This window comes from Daktulosphaira vitifoliae, unplaced genomic scaffold (assembly GCF_025091365.1).
Source record: "Daktulosphaira vitifoliae isolate Bord-2020 unplaced genomic scaffold, ASM2509136v1 Scaffold_1, whole genome shotgun sequence".
NCBI classification, from domain to species: Eukaryota; Metazoa; Arthropoda; class Insecta; order Hemiptera; family Phylloxeridae; genus Daktulosphaira; species Daktulosphaira vitifoliae.
Genome location: NW_026099572.1, coordinates 20,009,102 through 20,033,861, shown reverse-complemented (window position 1 = coordinate 20,033,861; position 24,760 = coordinate 20,009,102). Strand labels below are relative to the sequence as shown.

Here is a 24,760-nt window from a genome sequence, read left to right as displayed (position 1 = left end):
ATTATGTTGTTATTTATCGATAAAGGAGGGCCATTGGTGGAACGGAGAGTAAATGATACGTGGGAGGATTTTCCTTCATTAATTTTTATTCTCCATAATTTGAACCAAGTTTGGAGTTTGTTGAGATGATCTTGGAGTGATTTTGTTGCAGAATTAGAGTCAGGATTGGAGGATAGTATGGCAGTGTCGTCTGCAAATGTAGCGAGATGTGTATTATTTGAGTGTGGAATGTCTGAGGTAAATATATTATAGAGGGTTGGGGCTAGGATGCTTCCTTGAGGTATACCTGCGTTAATAGAATGAATGTTGGATGTTTCGTCATCGCAACGTACGGCAAACGTGCGTTGTGATAAGAATGACTTTAACGTGAGGTATAAGGGAGCTGGAAGAAATCGAAGTTTATAAAGAAGTCCTTCAGTCCACACGCGGTCGAACGCCTGTGCGACATCAAGAAATACTCCTTCACAATGATTTTTGATTTCTAGGGATGAGGAGATGATGTCTGTTAATCTATGAATTTGGTGCAGTGTGGAGTGTTTATTTTTAAAGCCAAATTGAGTGTTTGGAATTGTTTTGTTTTCGTTTATTATAGGATATATTCTTTTTAGTATGATTTTTTCAAGGATTTTAGAAAGGGACGGGAGTAGACTAATTGGCCTGTACGAGGAAGGTAATTCAGGAGGTTTGCCAGGTTTGTGGATAAGAATTATAATTGAGTGTTTCCATGTTTGTGGTATGTATGATAATCTTAGTATAGAGTTAAAAATATAGGTGAGTTGTATTATAGCTTTTTTTGGTAGATGTTTGATGATTTTATTAGTGATTAGGTCGTGACCGGGAGACTTGTTATTTTGTAATTTTTTTATTAAAAAAAGAATTTCTGATGGGGAGGTGTGTTTAGTTGGGAGAGCCATGGGACAAGGAGTATCTAGTGATTCGGTAATACGTCTTGTGTGATCTACACTGTTTATGTAATATTGAATCTATTTATTTTTTTTAAAAAGAGACTATCTAAAATAATAGTGGGTAAAAATTATTTTGAACTAGATTAGTAAGCTTATAGTATTTAAAGTACAACCTTAAACATTATGTGAATTATAAATATATAAATGCGTCACCAAAAATGTTTTTTATAAAGTCTAAATTTATTTATTATTATTAATTGTCCATTTCAAATTATAATTATTATCTCAAAATACGTTTAATTAATTTAATCTTAATATGATGTAAATATACAATTTGATCAAAGTGACGTTCTAAATGTAAAAAAAACTATTTCAATTGAAACATTGGAAACATTGAGATAATTAATATGAAGTAATTAATGATATGCAGTTTAGTAAAACATTGCATGCAATTTATCTCATCAAACACGATAATATCAGTTGTATTCAAACCATTAAGTATAGTCTCATAATATTCTAGAGTAAATAATAATAGTACATTTATTTATGATGAAATTAAATACATAAAGAATCAGAACCGCTAACGATGAAAGTAAGAATTGAATTAAAGTTTAAATACAAATCATTAAGTTTTACTTTAGTCTTTTACTAAAAGACGAATAAACTCTGTAGTTAATAATCAATCGCCATAACCTATACTTTATGAGAGAAAGAAATAAACCGTCTAAATAGAATATAGCTGCTAAACACTCGAACGGCAAAAGATCTAACTAATCTAATAAAGATTACTAACTCTGCGAGTTATCATCTGAGTTAAGTCATACAGCTATATTTGTTCTTGTTAAAGAAAATTAAAGTTTTGATATTTATCCTTGAAGAGATAAAAAACAAATTTTAAATTCGTATTATTATAGAAATTTTTGAATCAGGTAATTTTTTCTTTACGAATGTAAAAATCTTTATAATAATATGTAGATAAAGATATTTTTTTAATCATTTCATAGATAAGCAACTTAAACTTTAAATTTCTGAATTGGAAAGCTCTATATTTAGTTTAATGATACAATAGGAAAAAAATTGATCTTATAATTATTTTATCTGATGAATCATTTTTCTGTTTTTGCATGTTTAGTAACTTTTGACTCTATTTTTATCTATTGATAATTTACCATTTAGCATACTATTTGTTTCTGGTACAATTCGATATAATCCACTATACAGAAATCTTATCATTAATAATTAAGTCTATTCTAGATATATATATTCTTATAATTAACGAAAGTTTTTTTTATCTCTGAAGGAATGAAAAAAAATGTATTTAATGACATATTATTGTTGAGTTTTTGAATTAAATAATATTTTCCTTTAAGAAAATGAAACATTTTTGGTAGTTTCTGAGAAAATGAGTGCTTTATCCTTTATTAATCACTCTATATTAAAAAAAAAAATTGTATTAAAAAAATATAAGAAGACATGTTTTTTCTAAAAAATAATAATAAACAATAATGTTTAAATCAATGATAAGATACCAGATTGCTACAACAAGGTGTATGGATAATAGATCCGACATAACATAAATTATAATGATTTTTCTTTATTTTTTTTTAGCATATCAAAAACCTGCCTTCGAGTAGGTTTATTTATTTTTTAATTTTTTTTTATTTATATTGAGGTCTATTACTGTGTATACAAATATATTTTATATTAATTTTTTTTGACAATCTAAATATCTGAAATCTTGTATTGTACCCCCTTTTTACATGATTCAATCGACTGATTCAAAAGGGATTACTTAAATTTTACTGTCTGCATTTTTAGAAAATCTAGCATTGAAAATAACTTCCAAATTTATACAACCGTTATAATGCATTATTATCAATATTGATGGTTTGATATTTCCTTGTTTTATAAAGATTAAGCTTACAAACCTTTTGGTTACTTAAAAAGTTGTCATTTGAAGTTGTCGTTCCACTGACTAATTTAAAACAATTTTGACATTTTGCTTTTATATTTTTATTGTGAATCGATTCGCATAAAAAAAGGCGACAAACATTTTTTCCCCTTATGTATGATCTTTAGTAATTAGTATTACACTATCTGCAAACATTTACTTATTAGTTTCTTTCATTTAATAAATTCTTGCATGATTTAATTTCAATATAAAGCTGAGAAAGTTTAACCATGATGTGTTTTTTTTGTATCTGTCAATGAAAATGTTCAAATCTCACTTGATCGATTTTGTTGATCTATGAGCGAAAAATTGAAAAGCCTTCTGAATTTTAAGAAAAATATCTACGCTACCGTATAAAGAATTTTTAACAAATATTTCTGAATTTTAAAACTGCTGTCATTTTTTTTATAACACTTATTCTAATGAAAGTTATATTAGCAATACTAGATAAAACAAACTATCTTTTAATAGTATTAAAAAGCATTTTATGCATTTTATAAAAAACCTAAGTAAAGGAACCCTTCAATTTAAGACCAACCATGTATCCAAAAATTATATCACGAATGTTTTACCATGTGAAATCGCCCGTCAAAATAAAAAACTATCCGAAATCTTGATTTCTAAGAGTTAACGGAAATTAAAGCTAAAAATCATATATATTTCTGTAAAAAGGACTGATTTTGAAGTTTTTTTCATAGGAATGTAACATCTAAATGATTAAAATTTAATTACATTTAAATTTTTTGTGTACTATACGATTAAAAAGAAGAAGGACGTTAAGGACAACGACTTGTCCTCTATGAGCAAACGACCACTTTAGGTAAAAAATAATTTAACTTTTGATAGTTATTAAAATTTTTTTTCAAATACGATTAAAACTTTGTATGACATTAATTTTCATTATTATCAGATATTAATCAATACTAATTTAAAAAAATTCCTCAACTCCATTGCACTTCATTTGTAAACTTAAACAATATGGTGTTATTTGCTCTCAATATAATGTCAATTTGTTCATAAAATTAAACCGCCAATCTGTAGAATGTTCACAACAGGTTGATATAAAAAAATGGATTTGTTTTCTTTTTCTTATAATATTAACACTATTTCTATTTATGACTAACTATCTTTTGTACAAATATCATAGATATAATAATCCAGCTATTATAGCATAAATATGTATAGATAATTGGTTATCATACAAAGAAGTCTATGATTTATTTTGACTAATAACTTTATCGAAAAATAAAAGGAATAATAATAAAATTATACATCTGTGTGCGTAATATTTAATTATCATTTATAATATTGACATAAAACAGAATGTTATTATTTGTATATGTATGTCACATATTATAAATATAAAAGATCACCAAAATAATGTTTCCGTCTTTAAAATACGAAATAACCAGTTAATTTAGGATTATATTTATTACATTACAGCACCCTAATGATTTAGTTTTTTCATAATATGCTATGTAAGTGTATATGATTTTGAAATATGAAATTGTAATAAATATCTCTTTGCTAATATTAACCGAGCTAAGATAAAATATTTAGGTTTCAGTAATTAAGGAAAAGATTTCTAATGTTCTCATTGTTTTGTAACAACTATACCCGTTTCTTTACTTACTGAACACCTTGTATAATATTCAACGTATGAAATTCCAGGACAAAAAAGTGGGACTACAAATTTAGTAATATAAAAATGATTTTGTTTTCATTTCACTACTAATACAGGTATTCTGAGGACGTTAATGGCTGTGTCTTTCTAAAGGAGAGTATCTTGTATTGTGTTACATAACAATGGATATTTACCCAAAGTTTCCACTGCTATTTTTCGGCGGGATCAATGTCGGTGACATCAGGATAATATATGTATGTATTTGTGTTATATACTTTATTGTGTACATAACATAAACGAATCCCACTTCTCAGTATCTTAAACGAACAGCGTGCCACTTGTACCCGTTACGTACACAACCATAGAAATAACCGCAATATTCGTTATTTCCTCTCGAGCAGTTGGTTGTTATTTCTCTGTAGGGTTTCTGAGACGGTTCAACTGTCCGACAAAGCATATATTCACAACACTATATGCTTATTTTCTGCACTAATGATAAAATAATAAAGAAATTCATAGAAATTATGTTATTAACGTTTATTTTAACATTTTTAATCTATGTGGTATTTAGTTTAGTTTATATTTAGTAGTTAATAAAAAAATTAAAACAATTCCAATTCACTTGAATTCAAATAAATACTTTGTAGCTTAAAAAAATTTAATAGTTCAAATATTTATTAAGTTAAAAGTATAACAGAAAAACTTGTATACAAAACTTTTTATATTGTACAGCGTGGGTTTGAATTTCAACTTACAGGTTGGTTAAAACAATGTTAAAAAGAAACCCTGTTAAACACAAGTAAACAGTTTAAATCGTTAAAAATTTCCCAAAAGACCAATTAAATTTTGAAATGTTTGGTTCTTTAACACGTTTTATACAATGTTTTAAACACTATATGCTAATAACGTAATAAGCGTGTCAACTAATGCTCATCAATTTAATCATTAAACTTATGAGCAATTGATTAACGTAATAACTTTCAATTATTCTTACAATTTACGATTTGTATAATAGTATATAATATATATTATATATTAGAAATCTAATATATTATATTAGATTTCTAACGAAATTTTAATCTCACTTGTGAAACATAAGAGTTCAGAAACTAATACAAGTTTAAAAATTAAACCTCATAACTATAGTGTTTTACATAAACAAAATAGATTATTATTATTAACACTATATGCAAATAGGTTATACTTGGTAAATATGAATACGAAAAGTTCTTCTTTCTTTGAAAGTATTACTCAACTAACAATTAAACTATCATAGTGGTACCACAGCCAATTTATATATACGACTGCCAAATATTTCTCATAATAATGTTTGGAATTTCAATTTTTAATTAATTGCATATATATTTATATCAAATGAATATCAAAGAAACTCAAAATTCTCCAAGAAAAACTTAAAAATGGTGCTGGTTATTTTGAGGAAAAATATAAATTTAGATACATTAATTATTTAATTAACTAAAGAACTTCCTCTAAATTTGTGAATTTTTAAATACTCACCAGACTAAGCATGTTTTAAATTGGCAGTTATATAAGAATTCAATATGATTGATGAACACATTGTGACCTCGAGAAAAATAACAAAAACAATAGTAATACTAGAACATAGCAAAACGATACATCGTTCAAATTAGATATTTTTACGAAGCCATGATTTTTTCGTTCATCCAAAAATCAACACTAGTTATACTTTCATAGTTTGACTATCCTGATTGGATGGCGAAAAGTAACAAGATAAACGCATAGAGTGTCCATATCGTAGTAGAAGTCCGAGTGGAATTGATAGAAAAGTGTCATTTTCAGTCCCTTATGCACATGATTCAATCAATCAAAGTCACTTTTTGAAAAGATAATTTATTTTACCGCAATAATGATCATGTAGGCGAACAAGTGTCAAATTTATATTGAACAGTGCACCTCATATTGTAGTTTCTATTTTATAGTTCGTTATTGTCATTAAAATAAGTGTATTGCTATGAAATCGTATGTCAAAATTATTTTTGTGTCTAAAAAATCTACATTAACAATTTGCGTTAATTAGTATTATATTTGCTACACAACTAATATATTTAAATTGGGTACAACAAGTAGTAGTATATCTTTTGGTAGGAAATTATAAAAGAAGTGGACTATTAAGTAGATAGTAAAGATATTGAAGTATCGTATGCGTTATTTGAATGTATTTGAGAAGCTTTGACATGAATTTTCATTAATCTAACTTATCTCACGTTGTATACTACATTTTTAAACAAACTCTGTTTATTTATTTTTTAAAAATAATGTTTTAAATTCAATTGAAAACACGTCCAGTAACTAATCGCATGTTATGTTTGTGTGTATTCAATCAGATTATTTACTCAAGTTTTGAAATTAAACTTTGTTTTTTTTATGTAATTAAATTAATGAATTATGGAGAAATTAATATTTTAATAATGTATCAATAACTAAAAAGTTTAAATACCTAGAATTATAAATGACAAATTTAAAAAGCATTAATAACCAAATTGGTACCCTATAAACTACTAAAGCTTATCTCAAATAGTTGTTGTAAATGTAATTTCTGATTGAGTCCTAAAACAAATAAAATTTAACTATTTTTATATCCTTAGGACAAAGAGGTTCTACTTGGTCACGTTTTAATAAAGAATGAGAATAATATTAGACATTGATTTACAATGGGGTTGGTTTATAGAGACTTGATGTACAAGTTAGTATAGTTCAGTTGACTAAATATGCTATGTAAGATGCTAGTAATTTGAATACGACCATTATGTCAAATAAAAGCCTTGAAAAAATATATCTATTATGGTTTGAGTTCTATAAAATTAATGTATTTATTTAAAAATGCAACATAATTTCAATGTATATGTTAATTTTGTTATTAATGTATAACAAACCAAATTTGGATTACTTTTATAAATCATGCTTATAAAAAACTTATGATTAAATTTGATAAGTTAAGAATTAATTCCACGTCTTCCATTATAAATCTGTGACAGATTTTTATACGTAAAAGATTCTAAACACTATATTTTTATTATAAGTATAGCTTTTATAATATACCCTTGTTGTTTTATCTTTGTTGAATAAGTGTTGTTTTTTTGAGAGAGTAAATTTAATTGATCAACACCAGTATTTCTTAAAGCTTTCTATGGTATGTCCAAAAAAAAAAATTTAAAAATATTTATATTTATATAATAATGTTACCAAGGCGGTATTGTGGTAGCCTAGTGTTTCCGGGCACTGATTCTTTGAAAAGATGCGGCACAATAATCACCAAGATAAAAATTAAGCACTAAAATATATCTCCTTATATAAAATACTTATATAAAATATATAAGTTTCTCTTCGTTGTCTGTTGGCGAAATGTTTTTTAAAACAATATTGACATTTTGCTTTTATATTTTTATTGTGAATCGATTCGCATAAAAAAAGGTGCCAAACATTTTTTCCCCTTATGTATGATCTTTAGTAATTAGTATTACACTATCTGCAAACATATTTATATAGAATATTGACCATTAAATGAATATTTAATGCCAGGTTTACTGTTAAAATAAAATAATTTAAAAAAAAATTTTGTTGTTTAAAATATTATTTGATATTTATTTCCATGATAAGAAGAATTGAAAAACGACCCAGAAAGTAAGAATATTGGGTAATATTGCAGATTTTGTATATTTTTTAATTACTGAAACAAAACTAGTTTCAATAGGAAAACATGGGTTTTTATTTTAGGTAATAGTTTGCCAAAATTTTTAAGCAAAATGATACAGAGAATATTATTATTTGATATGATATTTGATGATCAGTAAAAAGGGTCAAAATATTTTGAAAAATTAAGGGGGCCCAAAATGATTATTGCCTCTCCGTGTATTGATATTTAATGCGCCCTTGAGTATAATTTAAAATAAACTTTTTTTTAACGTTATCGAAGTAACAGATTTAAATAATATACACATAAATATAAAGAGTCCATTAATTAAAGGTTGCAAAACAACTGAGTTTTTATTTTATAAAATTACTAATCATGTCACTCGAATTTAAAGTTATTAAAACTCTTATAATACACGAATAAAAATCAATAACTGGTTATATTTTTCTGACATAAAAAATAAAGATAATTTTTACACAAATATAATTTTTATTTTAAATGATGGATTTGTTAGTCTTAGAAATTTTTATCTTTGTTTTCTTCTTTTAAAATAGAATACAATATCATAAATGTACAGCGTTTTATTATGAATTTTATGAGTAAGCATCCTAAAAACTTTTAGCCCTACGTTCAATGTCCAAACAATATAACATTCTCAAACACACTGAGTGGTAGATTTCAAATTGATATGTATACGTTTTTACTTAAGCCACTGCACGTATTTGAGATGTTTCCGGAATACTAAGGACATGTTTCGAAAGAATAGCTGATAAAATTCCAAATGAACGCAATAGTTCAAAACCATTATACCAAATTGTTTTTTTTTTTTGTTAGTGAAAATTGCTAGAATAATATTGTTAATATCATAACCATTTATTAGGCTAATTAATATTAACACAATAATTGGTGACAAATAATTGTAATTTTAACTCAATAATTACCTATTGGAATTAGGTATTTATTATAATTGTAATCAAACAAATTACCTAAGTTGGAATTTTTCAGTAGTATATTAATAACAATAAGCATTATTATTAAAGGATCAGCAAATTATTTATTTGAATAGTAGTTTAGTACAAGCGAAATAGCTGATTTTACTTTTCCTTTAATAACTTATTACCTTAATAAAATCTTATATTTTAAAAAAGAATTCAAATAAAATAAAAAATATTTTATTTTTATTACTAAGCCGCAAATATTATTCTTTAGTTTCGTTAATATAATATGACTCTTTTCAAAAATTCTTTTGTTGTACTGAAATTCATTATAAAAATAAAGGAATATGAGTATTTTTTTTTATACTTATACTAAAATTAATACAAAAAAAAAAATAAAGAAATGTTATTGATAGAAAGCTATTAATTTGAAAATCTTATATTTATCACGAAAATATAATAAAATGAAAGAAATGTTAAAATTGTTGTTGTTGTTGTTTTCACTTTGTTTTTGTTAATAATCCTTAGATTAGTTTATTGTAGATTTTCATGTTACTCCATCGTGACTCAGTTCTTTCAGGTACTTGTAATTACTTTTATTCATATCTTTTATCATCTGCGTTATATACTCTGCTTTTCATATATTTTCAACGTCTTCTTCCATAACTCCTTCAATTATTGCTTTTAGGAGGCTTTTATGTCATAATTGTATCCTATCATCTTATTTCTTTTGAATTCAATATTTCTTATAACTGTTATTTTCCCTTTCTTTTATCTAATACCTCATTATTTGTTATCCTCTTAGTCAAAAGTATTTTCCTGGACCATTACACGCAAACGGTTCCATTTTTTTTTTTTCATTGAAATTATAGATAAGTTTTCAAATCCCGAGAACGTTATAATTCATATATAACTTTTTAAGAAATTTTAGACTGATAATATTAATAGTGGTATGTGGCTTTTATTTTAGAATATTCTTTTTGTCTGTGATATACTGCAGATTATATTATTTTACAACGGTCATCTTTTGTTATATTGTTTCTTAGGTATATAAACTGTAATAATTTACAAGTACAACATTTTTACTTGTTGTATTTTTATATTATCTATCTTAATGTTAATTCGGCTAATATTATAAATACCATTATCATTGATTTCTTTTGGTTCAATTGCATTCCTTAACTACATTATTGTATTCTATCTAATACTATTAGGCTATTTTATAGATCATCGTTTACCACGCAGAATACCATAATGTTATTGTAATTATTAAAATAAAACAAAATTGCAATAAAAAATTATTGTTAAAACAACTATCTTATTTTAACGAACATATTATTGAGTATAATTTAAAAGCTATAAAGAAAACTTATAGCAATTATTGAAAACTTTTGTTTTCAAGCATACTATATTTGGCTTATAGTTATGAATTCTTTTTTTAGGATGTGAACGAATTTCTTAAAATGATACCATAAATTATTTTTGGTCTTGAAGTATAAATGTTAAAACAAATTAATATTCAAATTTTCTTTAGTTATTTGAAATTATTTTATTTTTTAAATATATATATATATATATATTTCTATGGATATTATATTTCAGTAAATTTAATTTTACTGTAAAAGACAAATCAAAAAGTTCTTGTATAATATCAAATAATATAATAATAAAATAATGATTGAAAAATAAAAATAAAAATTGAGGTGGAACTTGTATTGGAAATTATACTACAGCACTTCAATTGAAACCATTAAAAACCAAAAAAAAAAAAATGTAAACGATGCTAAATCAAATAATGATTTAGAAAGCTCTCCCAAAAGCATACTATAATATATTTTTAAAATTATATTCAATATGAAAATATTATGGGAAATTTCGTTATTTTTTAATTTGTTAGTTTTTTCAAATAATACCTCTTGATAGCAATATAAGTAACACATTATTCTGGTTCATTTTAAACTATAAACGTTTTTTTATTTTAATATTATCATGGTTAATTTTTTTTTTTTGAAAATATTATCTATAAACATATGAATTTTTGAACATAAAATTGCACACAAATTTACCAAATTTATAATGTTAATAAAAATTAATAATAATTTGTAATTGAAAAAAATAATTATTATAAATTTGCTCATATTATAAAAATTGGTTAATAATTAAAACTCTGAGTTGCATTTTAGGAACTGAATGAAATTAAATATGAAAACATGTATAACAATTTATACAAGTAACTAGCTGAATAAATCAAAATGGAAATTGATAATCAGGTTGCTATAAAGCTACGTATTTGTACACAATGTTGTAAATCGGCTAAATAAATTATAAATTTGTTTACCTTAGTCGATGCAGGAATTCGGAATAATTCGGCTTTTTCTCCCCGGGGCAACAATAACAAAAAAAAAACCTTTTACTTTTCTTTATTTATACTAGATTACTTCATCCGAAAACAAATGATAAAGCTGTTATTTCTCTTTGTCGTTCCGAATATTATGTAATTTTTACAATAAAAAGTTATTTGTTGTTGAAAGGTTTCCATCAATTCAAATAGGATAATACATAATATTTGAATAATATATCAAACAACTCTAATTACATAATTTCATGTGAAAGTAATTTTTTTTATAACAGTTTACAGTAAAATTATGAAAATTTTCAACTTCGAAATTCTATTTTAGTTTAGTGAATATAAAACATTAATAATTAATATAAACCGTTGTAGAAAGTTGGTTGGAGTTATCACTCCAAAGAGTGAAAATTAAATTATCATACGGTCTCATCAAATAATGTGTAATTTATCTTCTGCGCAAATTTTTGTCGTTCCTAAATGAGTAATTTTACAATGAAAAAATTGAATAATTCTGACCTAGTTTTTTTAATCAATAAGCTATTTGATAACAAAAACAGGAAGAAAAAACTTATTGTAATAATATTATTCAATATTACAATCTATTGATAAATAAAATCGCAAGTAAATTCATAAACGAATTAGATATAATTGTAATTTTATTCAGAAAAAAAAACAAATATATTCTCCGCGTCCTAAATAAAATCTGTGTTTAGCTAAATATTGCATGTTAGATCATCCATGGTTAATCTAACAATCTTTACATTACGGTACTCAAATAATTTCTAATAAAAATTTCTAATTTTTCACTAATATCATAAACTCAGAACGAGTACACCAGTAAAAATGTACATTATTTCAGAAACAATATGTCAATTTCTAAGAAAGAACATTATTATTATTATATCTTGAGTTATTTTTTATACTTCTGTAAGAGAATAAACTTGTTTACATGTAACTATGTACAGAATTGATATATTTGTGTGGATTCTTGAAAAGTTATTTATTTTAAGAAAACTAAACCAGAAATATTTACCCTCTTTTCATTTACCTTCTTGTCAAGTGTACATCATACACAAAATGGTTTGTAAATTTTTCATACACAAAAGCAACCACTACGTCATAATATTGAGTTTATTATTTAAGCTTGCAGGTTCTAGGCTAACATGTGAAAACAAAATCAGTACGATTGGAATTAAAAAAAGTAAAGGGAATGTTTAGGAGAAAGAATGAGTACAAAGGATTTGTAAACTACCAATCGATAATAACTCTTGGGTAAGCTGTAGAATTAGACTCTAAATTGAGCTCACACAAATTTTTTTTTTTACCTTATCGTTTATTATTCACATTTAGAGGCACTGTCTCAATATCGAAGAACCAGGACCACGTCATTATCCAATTGATTATTATCTGTTCAAAAATATTGTTCTCAATGAATTAAAATTTACGGTTTTCTGTAGAAAACAATTTTGTTTTTTATATTTTTAAAATAGTATAACTTTTAAAGTTTTATAGAGAGGCCTTCAATTATTTTTTTATAAACACTTGTTATAACAATCTTTAATACAAATTATATTTGTCAAATATATATACATATATATATTTAGTTATATTAATTTTTTATTAGTTCCTTGAAGTATATTTCAAAATAAAGATATAATTACACTTAAAATAACAATAGTGTCACTTAATACTAAAGTGTGGCTAATCGCAAATAAATTTTTAACCATCGATATAGCAATGTAAACATTACTATCACGAACTAGTACATGAGTTAAATATAACAATCAATAAACATTAGACACTTATTGGAAGTGTTCTTAAACTAAATACAAAAGCATTGAACTTTTTTTTTTTTTTTTACTATCGAAATCTAATTAAGATTCAATATATACATAGAGTTTTATACTATTGTAGCAACAGCGAAAAACGAAGTTAGCCTTTTTCTTCGAGTTAGTTCACATCACTGAACTTTTCTATACTTTTGGTAAATGAATAGATCTCAAAAGTATGTAAAAAAGGACGATGAACAAAATGATAAAAAATTGAAATAGACTAAAAGTTTATTTATGATATGCTGTAGGGTACTTTGATGCTTATATGCCCTTGTACATTTATCTGAAATACCATACTATTAATGTACACTCTAAAATTTCAAAATATTTTGAAAGTTACAATGGTAAAAAATAAAGAGTATAATGTGGCGTATTATCATATTCAGTCATCACTGAAACACTGATGTCCAGCTGAGCTGATGGTCGAATTAGTCACCGTGCGGGAACATTAGCAGTGCCCCACTCCTTGCCCCTTGTCATACCTATCTTTAAGTCATTTGAAGGGGGTTAGCCTGCTGATGATGTGTCATATTCCAATTTTTTTAAAATGGGAGTTTCATTATTTTGTTATTAAACATTTTATTTAGAAGTATTGCAGCCTTTGTTATAATTTTAATTATTAAATTTTTAATTGTACATTGAATTAATATTTATTATATTTTTATTTTGCAAGTTGTTTTACTCAAATTTTTCCTCTAAAATAATTATGGATGATATTTGTTGGCTGCAATCCAACGTAATAAATTCTAAAAGTATACGAAGTTTCCATTTATACATTATTTTTCTAAATGTTTTTTATAAGTACTTAAATAATAAATTAAATAATCATACATTAGCAGATAACTTTTTGTATTTTTGAAAAATAAAAGGAAAACATTAAGTTGATATTAAGTGTCACTTTTTTTGTCATTTGGAGGGCAAAATTATTTTTAAGTAGCTATAATTTATTGGTACTTTATTCCTATTATCAGAATATTTTTTACAAATTAAAAATGTTTACTTTAGACTAAAGTTACCTCATATGCGTCTGAATATTTTAGTTATAAATTTACTAAATTAATGATTATATTATCTATAGTTATAGCAATAACTAGAGTTTTTATTCTTTCGAGTTATTTATATAAAAATGCAACAAAAAAGGGAATTCACCTTTAAAAATTTTAATTGAAAAATACATCTGTAAAGTGTATTTCTGCAATTTTTAAGTATTTTATCTAAAACAATTCTTCCGAGTATATCTTATGACGCACAAGTTGTAATAATTACAACGTTACTAATTACTAGTAACCTGCAAGTCGGTCAACAAGGTTTTCACAACACTTGTCCTTCATAATATATTTTTACAGTGCATAGCTTTTTATGACCATCTAATATAACGTTTAAAACTATTTATCACGCATAACAATCATTAATGGAGTTCAAATACAATATGTGATATCGAAGTTCTTCACATCATAAATGTTTTCCGACTAAATCAGTTGCATTAAAAAAATGTTGATTGATGATTCTTGGCAAATTTTGCAATACTTTAAGTGTCCCGACAACGCTCTATCATAGCCTTTTCATCACGAAAATTTTTTACTGTTACTATACAACATATTCGTATATTCTTTCCTGAACATCTGTCTTCTACTTCTTCAAAAAAAAAAAAACAAAAATAGGTCTAAGCAAGATAGAGAGGGATTTTCGTAAGTATTGAAAAGTTGCCAATAGATTTGTGCGGATACGTGTTTTTATACTAAGGATGTTGATTGTCAATAGTCTGTGATTAATGATACAGTAACAGTAATTCTTTATTAGAAAAATATGTTTAAGTATTGAACTAAAATAAAACAGTTTGAATAGAATGAAATGGTTTGAAAACCTTGACTGCAAAATTTCGTAGTTTATTTAATGATGAACTTGTTTCTTTTAATGATACTAGAAAAGGGTGTCTAAGTTTTTATATTTATATCTCCATTATTGTCATCATATGTTAACAAAATTGTTATAAGTTATATTATCGTAAAAAAAAGTTCCAGATTACTGGTGGTCCGAGGCAAATACCAATTTTGAAAACAAATGAATATTGTTCAAAGAGTTAATTTTTTCATTCCGTCAACCATTACTAAAATTGTCAAAATATGTTAGGTTTATGTTAATTTTTTGAGCAATCTAAAACCATCAAATCATAGATAGTATACTTAAAAAAAAACATTAAATAATGACTACGACAGATTTTTTGTCATCTCTGTCAACTGCTTCAGTTGATATTTTTTTTTTTTTGATATTGTTCAAGACGTGTATTTAACATACACTCATATAATAATGTTTGGTTTACACCAAATAAAACTGAACTAAACTAAAATTTCAATTTTATTTTAGTTTTACTAGTTGTATGTAGTCAATAGTTAACACAAAATAAAATTTTTTATTACTCCCGATCAAAATTTAGTTAATAACATAAATTGTATATTTTAAACTAATATTATATTAAACTTATCATAAGTTGTTGGTTTGTTCATTATATATTTTTACTTCAAATTATATTGAATTCGAATATATTAAAATATTTTTTTTTCTTCAAATTACGGAGATATTTTGAAGGGACAGACAATTATCTATGTACTATCAAATGACGAATTATCGAGACTAAATATATTTAACTAAAAAAAGCTAAAAATAATAGTGGGGAAATAATTTTTATTCTGCAGTCATTCAGTGTGTTAGATGAATAAACAACCTTGTATAGTATAAGTTTGTAATCACAAAACTCGAGTTTTCAAAATTATTTTCTATTTCATTTATAAAAATAATTCCATTTGATATTTGATATTTATTAAAAAATTATCTAGAAAACTTATAATGATATTTATATTTTATTTCATTATTTATCGTTATCTTAGATAATTTTAGAATGTTGCCGCCCTAAATAAATTTAAAAGTAGAATAAAAATACTACTTTCTAAAAAATCAAATTTATTATGAAATAAATTTGTGACTATTTAATCATATTATTATCTAAATTAGAATGTTTTCACATTTAAAAATTTATACTTTGCCATTTTTGTCAAAAAATTAAAATTTATAAATTCATAAATATTTCGACAGTTGGAAATATGAAATAAAATGTCTGCCCGAAAATAAAAATAAATGATTTAATAATAAATCAATTGTATTAGGTTTCTGAAATGTCCATCTACTTGTTAAAATATGTAGTTGAGAATGTATTTTTTATTGACCATACATAAATGTTGTTGATAATGTTAAGAAGTAAATTTATAGTAAAAACATTTAAATTTTTTCGTTATTTTCATTGTTCGCATAATATTTCTTAACTAAAACTAAGATTGAAAGTTGTAAACCATTTGAACTCCACGCGCATACAAACTTTTACAGTAGTATTAAACAAGAAGACTTAAAGTTCTGAATAATTTATTACCAATAACTATTATTAGACAACTCACTGACATTCTGGTTTAAAAGACTGAATTTAAATTGATCTAAAAAGTTTATTCTTTAAAACAAACTAACAAATTGCCACGTAAAAAAATTGAATTGGCCTAAGGCTATTTCAAATGGTATTTTATTAAAAAGTATGAAATTATTATATTTTTTTCTAAAGATATTTTTAAAAGATAATTAAAATTTACAAAAAGAAAAAAAAATGAATAACTTTAAAAAGTGCATTTCTTAAAAGCTATTATCCTGATAATATATTATAGATTTAAAAAAAAAAATCAAGTTTGACATTTTAGTAGCGGTTAATATAGATATTTACTATGATATTACCGTTTTTGGAATACTCAATGGAAAGCCTTTCCTTAAAATTGAGTTTCGAAACATTTTATTTATTACTATTATCACAATGTTTGTGCTTCCAATATTATTAGTTATTTTAATAGTTAAAGGGTAAACCATTGTTGAGTTTAGATAAACATAAGAGGTATTGGATGTTGACTTTTATAGAACTTTTTTATTTCTCTCTATAATATAGAATTGGATGAGAATTGATTATACAATACTGCCATCCAATGTTTATTATTTATAGACACGAGAAACTTAAATGAAAAATGAGTCACCGAACGTTAACTTCATCCGAAAAACACTTCCGTCATTAGTCGTTTTGTCTACATCATTTACTCAAAGCCACGCAGGATTTTGATTAATTTCAAAAGGGGTTTAGAGAGATTTAAAAGGATACTGTCATTTTGACGCCAGAGAAGGAAAAGCCCAACCGTGATGTGATTTATGCGTTTAATTAGATAAATCAATATAGGAACGTCCGATCGACTAACACATTATACGTCTAACTGCTGCTGAACAGGCATTCAATTTATCATAAAACTCCGTGAGTTCATAAATAGTAAATGAAGAAACTGTCATATAGATAGTAATGCGATTTTATTGTCTTTTGACTGCTAATGTGAATTACTATAACCCAACACGCGCTTTTAAATATATAACTCGTGACGCGTTTTCATTAAAATAAAATGTAAAAAATCGATGGTTTTCATAATAAATATTATTATAAAAGCAAGCTGTTAAATTCAATCTGGGGCAATATCATCAGTGAGCGAACTTTAACAGTGACCGAAAATCACTGAGTTTGTACTAAATCACTAAAAAATTGTCTAATCTGATTGCAATTAGTTGTAATAGAATTTTAAACAAATAAAACATCTAAAATAAGTCCTACTGAATATCACAGTTTTTAATACAATATCCTTAAATGTTCATTCACTGTAAAATTCAATTATTCAGCATTTAATAATGAATTAAAATTTTTGTCTTAGTTAATTATAAATATTTTTACATTAATATTATATAGAATTTTCCAGAGAAATAATATTTATTAATATTACGAAGGTTACATCAAAATGTAAATCAATAAAAAAAACGTTTAAAGTCGAAAAACTCTTCAAAACTGTTCATTCATTAATAAAATCGACCTATATGGAAAATAAAAAAATGTTTATTGTTTTTGCATCGTTTAAATTACTCGAACCTCTCAACGCTGTTGAAAAAATGGTAGTCGTTACATAAGTTACAAAGTATGAATCGAGGAAATTTCTTCTTTTTTTTTTTAAAAATAAAGTTATTTACTCTTTATACATACTTAATATTATTAAATGTTTACAGGTTGTAAAATGAACGTTCACCGAGACGTGTCTTCATGTAAAAATTGAAAAATTTCCTAAGAAAATAAATTTGCTCGCAACAGCACAGCCGAATCAGTTTGCACTGAGCAGCGAGACGGATATGACGATCGAACCCGAAATAAATGATTGGTGAAGCTGCACGCTCATTATGCGATCCATGCCACGACGGCTTATATTACGGTGGTGTCCGTCCTGCAAAGGGTACCTGATACCAAGCCATGCGGCTGGTTCAGAGTATCGCGGGTCGACGTGAGTCCGGGGACACTCAGCCGGCCACTTCTACAAGCAGTACACGTTTGCTGTACCATGGCCAGTCAGCGGACCTTGAACAGATCAGCATCGTATCGTCTAACGCCACTCCATCGCAAGTGACCTACGGTTCGGGTGTAGCCACAGCCAACGGTCCTCGCATCGTTCCAGGTAATTTCATCAACAGTTCGTTTAGAAAATCTGTGTCGGGTGTGTTCGTGTGTTAAATACATATTTCTAATGACACTAAATCAAAACGGTTATACTGTGTCGTTTTTACAAAAATCCAATTTATCGAATAATTTCGACTTTCAGAAAGTTATCTTTGCACTTTCTTATTCTATAATCAACAAACGACAATAACGTGGGTTTTTAAAAAATATGTAATTGTATTTTGCGAGTTTGATAAAACAGCCGGGCTCAGTACATAACAATATTATATTCCAATTAATTTGATTTTAATGACATATTTCTTCATATGATAACAAGAAATACTTATTTTCTGAACGATGATTTTGAAAATAAATTATTATGTTACTTGCATGTTACTTTTTATCGTACAAAATACATATGATTATATACCTTTTGGTATTTTAAACACAGACATAATTTTGCATCGCAAATAAGAAGAATAAAATTTTCAATTAGACATTTCCAACAAAATGTAAACGAATGCAAGACTTGAACATTTTAAATTTTAATGATACGTTTAATAGTTTTTATATTGAAATAAATCTAAAAAATACTTAAAAATTACTATACAATAGGTAACTTTTGTAGTGGATTTTCCATTTGTTCTAACAAACCATCTCACATTATCAGCAATAGTAAAATGGCCTCTCCGAAAATATAACTTGAACCTGCCATTATCTGTGTAAATAATAGTTTTCTTTCGACATTTTTTTTAAATAAAATATTCACCCAAATACTAATTAAGTATTTATAAACAATCACAGATCAAATAACGTATTTAATGTGTTATGCCTTACTGTATAGTATTAATTGTGGATGATCAGGGATACAGTTAATTTCAATTTTCAAAGATAATAAATTATGAATAAAGAAAACGGAATAAAGTTCGTATACAGTATAAATATAAAACGATGGTAGCAGAAGGTTATTAAGACTTTACAGCCGAATAAGTACAACCACCGCCCTCTCATTCTAATCTGATTATATCAGACAATTTCTACGAAGCTTCCGCCTCACCAACGATTGGACTTTTAATGGCACTTTTAATTTATCTTATGCATAATACAGCACATGTCTGTTTAAATGCATTATATATTTATATGTGACCTTCGATTGCGAGCAAAAGCACATAAAACGCCGACAAAATGATTTCGTATAATTTACTTTTATTTCACGTAAAAATTTATAATTATTATTATACATTTAAATTATTTAAATCTATTCGATCAATAAAAACATAAATAGGATTCCACTTCCGTTAAGTTTAGTCAAATTGATTTAATTAAGCCATTTTCAAAAAAGAGATTGCGCCATTTTTCATAACAAATCTTTTTAATTAATGTAAACATTAAAAATGAAACTTACTCCGACCATTAGTTATACTTGTTCTTGATTTTATTTCCTCTGTCGTATTGCATAAAATATTTAACATAATAAATTACACCTAAAGTTTTGTGGATTTTATTGCAAGTACGATAAAAGCAATGTTTTGGGGTTTTTTATTTTTGGAACTATATCTCAAATGTCCTGAGTAAAACCAACCCAGAAATATGATCTTCGCGGTTGTTGTACAGTAACCGTTTTGTCTATTGCCCCGCGAACAGACAACTGCAAGTCGTATATCGTTTCATCAGCTTAATGCGAGAAGTTTATTAAAATTTATGATAGCGTGATACGTATACAGTTAGATATCTTTTATTGCCATTTACATAATAAAATTGTGCAACTTATATCATTCTACTTCGCTCTACATAAACAGTTATCACGTTTATTACTTTTATCGAAAAAATTACTGTCTTTTATTTTAAATAGCTCATTCTTAAGTACCTAATATAACACTCGGAAGTAAAAAGTAGTTAATATAAATTAACAAAACTTTTTTTATTTACTTTATAGTTACATTGTTGTTTATCCTTAATAAGAACTACTTTTATTTGCCTTGATGTAATTTTTAGTTTATGGTTTTGTAAACTTAATGAAATTATTTTAACTTTTGAGTGCTAAGTAAAATACAATTTATGATTACATATAAACTACTTTTACTTTTCGTTGGTAAATTTTAAAATTTTTCACAAAAAATAAACAAATTGTTTAAGTTAAATAGAAAAAATTCATCAATACTAAATTAATTCAAAAGTATACCATATTCACTATTATTTAATAAAATTTAAACATGACATTAAATTTCATAGATCAACATAAGATGATTAAAATCATCAAAATGATTTCTTATAATTTAACAAGTTATTAAAACAATAATACATTTTAAAAATTAATTTTTTTATACAAAATAGATAGGATTGTTTTAATTCCCGAAAGGAAGGTCCGGATCCTCGTACCCATCCCAGATATGGCCTTGAGTAAATCAGCCAAAATATTTAGTGATTATACCTGTGCATATCATGTTATATATTTTAACTATCTAATACATAATATAATTCCATACTTGTAATATTATTAACTAAATATGGAATCTCCATAGCATATATATTATGAATTGTTTATCTATGATGAATATACTTTTATGATATTTACAGTTTTCATTTTGCAAGTCTTATAATACATCAACAAGTATTTAGTTAATTTTATACAAATTGTCAAAAAAAAAAAAATCTCATAATATACTTTTTTTTCTATTATTTATAAGACAATTACAATTTATACATCTTCTGTACAATAAGCAATTATTATAACAGATTTATTTACTATGACATGAATGATAGTATTGAATAAAAACACCCAGCGGAGACACCCGACAGCTTATTACATTGAATTAGTTTTTATTATACATATTTTTTTTCATTACTATTATTAAGTTTTCAAAAGATCTCTTGCCCAGCTACGATTTAACCATCTGAGAGGATTTTCAGGAAAGTTGCTTTACAAATGAGTTGTGGTATTTTAGTTTAGAGTGGAAAGAAAGGTAAATGGATTTTGCTAGTTGGTTGACGATTGGAATTCTCAGGTCTTTGTGGATGTTGTTGTTTGTGATATACCATGAAGCAGAAATTATTTGGCGTAGACATGTGGATTAAAACGCCTGAATAGTTTTTAGGTTAGAGAGCTTAGTCGATTCCTAGATTTGTAAGCTATAATATTATGATATTATTATAGCTTTGTAAAGAGTTAGCCTATTGTTTAAAGACAGTTTAGTTCGTAAGAGGGGACGGAAAAGATGAAGCTGAGAGTTAACAGTTTTACGTTTTTTAGTTGTAATATATGACTACTAAATATATTTCTTATGTAATACTAACCCAAAGTACTTTACTTCATTAGCGTTGGGAATTATTTTATCATTGAAAGAAATAGAAAGTCAATCACCCTGTTTTATGATGAAGGTAATAAAATAGGACTTTGTTTCATTTATTTTTACTTTCCATTGGGTGGACCAGCAGTGGATAATTTTGGAGTCGGTGTTAACAGCGTAAGTTCCCACGGTTGCATAATATGATTTTGGAGTATCATGACCAAAACCGAATATAGAAAAGGAGCTATATTGCTTCCTTACGAATATATTATTAAAAACAAATACATACTATTTATTTAATTTATCAATTAGTTAAATAAAGGAGCAATCTTAAAGATAATTTTAGGGGGTGTGGAATAAATTTTACTGAAGGTGATAAATTTGCCGACTAAATTACATCTATGAGTAAAAGTATTCCACAATATATTCAAAAAATACAGACCATAAATAACTTTATTAAATGTACGAAGGTTATAACACCCAACCTCTATAAAGTTATCCCTATTTAAATATATGGTAAGTTTATAAATTTTCTAAAAATATACTTAGAAGATGTAATTTTAAAAATTAACAAAATTGTTAAAGGTTTTAACTAAGTTAACTAAATTAACTTTAATTATAAGTAAAGTAATTGATTATCAAATGTAATTTTTACATACTCATTAATAAAAAATTATAAGATAGCCACAAATTTTATATTTTATATGACGATCTATTTCATTAAATTAAATTAAAAAAAGACGTTTTGTTTCCAAATATTAACAATTGTTAAATTATTATAAAAATAAATTGTTTTATTTTATTTCGTAGTTTTCTAAATATCTATATTACGTTTCTAAATAAATTATTTGAAATAGCATTATATGTTTCCATGTGATTTTTACCTAGCACATAGAAAAAATGATCTTATTTGACAGTAAATTTCCAAAAAAAAAAACCAAAAATAGCTAATTTTATGTGGCTTAAAATATTTCATTACTTACTTGTGATTTGAATATTTTTGACTGGATCGACTTAAAAATTTTTCCATCAAGCCTAATTATCCAAATGTAAACATGTAGAAAAAAAAATTACGCAGTTTGATGTTAGTGAAATTTATTTAGAAACCCTTTAAAATATTTTAAAGACTGAAATTTGTTATGTTCTTCTCTAAATTCTCCCAAAAATATAGAAATATATTTTAGTCTTAAGTTTTTTTGTTTTACCCGGATAAGTTTAAAAATATTGGAATATATTTAATATTTTATATACAAAATGTTTTACTATATATTTTTTTTAAATTAAATTTATATAACAATAAATTATGTTACAATGTAAATTATTTTAATGTATTTAAACACATAAATAATAATACTTAAAATAATAATTTTGTAAGTTTATGATATTGCTAGAAAATTTTTATTTATCCAAGAATGACTTAATAAAAGTGATTTTTTTATCATAAACAACTTAATTAATTAAAAAATAAAAATAATATTGATACTGTTTTTTTTAGTTTTTTTATTAACATGTAACTGTATGTTTTTCTACATTTATCAAGTATAAAGTATTTTTATCATCATCCCTTATACTAAGAATATACTTGATCAATTAGTTTATTATATGATAATTTAATTAAGAAAAAGTCTGGTCCATAACAAGTTTTATATCAGGATTTTAGAAATTATTGATAATCGTTAGGGTTGAGGATCGAGAATTGTTATTTTTATCACTAGACATTTTTTGGTCGCGTTTTCTTTTATGTGTGTGTCTACATATAAAAATGTTAACAACAAATGTAATTTCCAAAAGTAAATTTCTATGAGTTATAAAACAAAAATTATAAATACTAAATTTTTTCATCCATGCTTATTTTTAATGTATCATAGTTGCTTATATAGATTTTTTTTTTTTTAATATGAGAATTTTCAGTTAATACAACAATTTTTTTGTTAATTGCAACAGCTTTCATAAATAATTTAAATTAGGTGTTTGTGATAAAATGCACGTACCAAAATAAATACTAAGTAAACAACAACAGAATTACTAACAAAAGCTCTGTTTGATGCTGCGAACATTGAAATTATTGTTTTTGTGTTTCTGCCGATCAAATCTCTATCGCCGAATTTCGTTTTGCTATTAATAAAAATCGAACGAGATCACGCGTTTAGATCATTTCGGTTGAATATAAAAAAATTTAATCAAAAACCTGACAGGTATACCTTCAGAAAATATTACCTATCAATGTATTGCTTTATTGAGTCGGCTCTAGGTCTTGTGTTTCGTTTGATGTCAAATAACAAGTCATATCAAATTGATAACATGCAAGGGGAATAGGTGAGTTACTGCTCCTAAGGTTAAGTTAGGAGTTTAACAGTCTTGTGAAATTATCGCTGATTATTTTAACCTAGAAACTACCTCACAGTTAATGGACTCCCCCGTAGCAAGCAAAATCTAATCAACTGCGTGAAGACGATTAGCCGTAAAGACGTGTGAACAGGGCGGATAGTGGACGACGGTCGTAAGGAGAAAGTCCGATGGACACCATTGACGCCAACACCGCAGCGAACGGGACAAATTGGAATTTATAGCTTGCGTGCGTGTGTGTGTGAGCGACACTTAGTACACCATCGCCTCCAAGCGTAAAAAGGGCGCGTTAACCCCAAACGCGCGGGCGTGCGT

At 25.7% G+C, this 24,760-nt stretch overlaps 1 protein-coding gene and 1 long non-coding RNA gene across 3 annotated transcripts in view; one reads left to right on the top strand and one right to left on the bottom strand.

Annotated features, from left to right (window-relative positions):
* The window catches only part of LOC126896504 (cyclic nucleotide-gated cation channel alpha-3), a 59,284-nt gene that overhangs the window by 11,134 nt on the left and 23,390 nt on the right, over positions 1-24,760 (top strand). Inside the window, exon 2 of the mRNA XM_050669351.1 lies at positions 18,392-18,831. Coding sequence (XP_050525308.1) covers positions 18,630-18,831 — 202 coding nt within the window. The 5' untranslated portion in view covers positions 18,392-18,629. The remainder of the gene's footprint in view (positions 1-18,391; positions 18,832-24,760) is intronic.
* Positions 1,290-6,602, bottom strand: LOC126896555 (uncharacterized). 2 transcript variants are annotated; one of them, XR_007701869.1, is made up of 4 exons: positions 5,999-6,602; positions 4,675-4,969; positions 2,834-3,002; positions 1,290-2,335 (listed from the first exon to the last, which is right to left on the bottom strand). It is a non-coding gene; the product is annotated as an uncharacterized LOC126896555 (long non-coding RNA). The 2 variants fall into 2 exon arrangements; XR_007701868.1 differs by lacking the exon at positions 1,290-2,335 and having other exon boundaries at positions 2,387-3,002.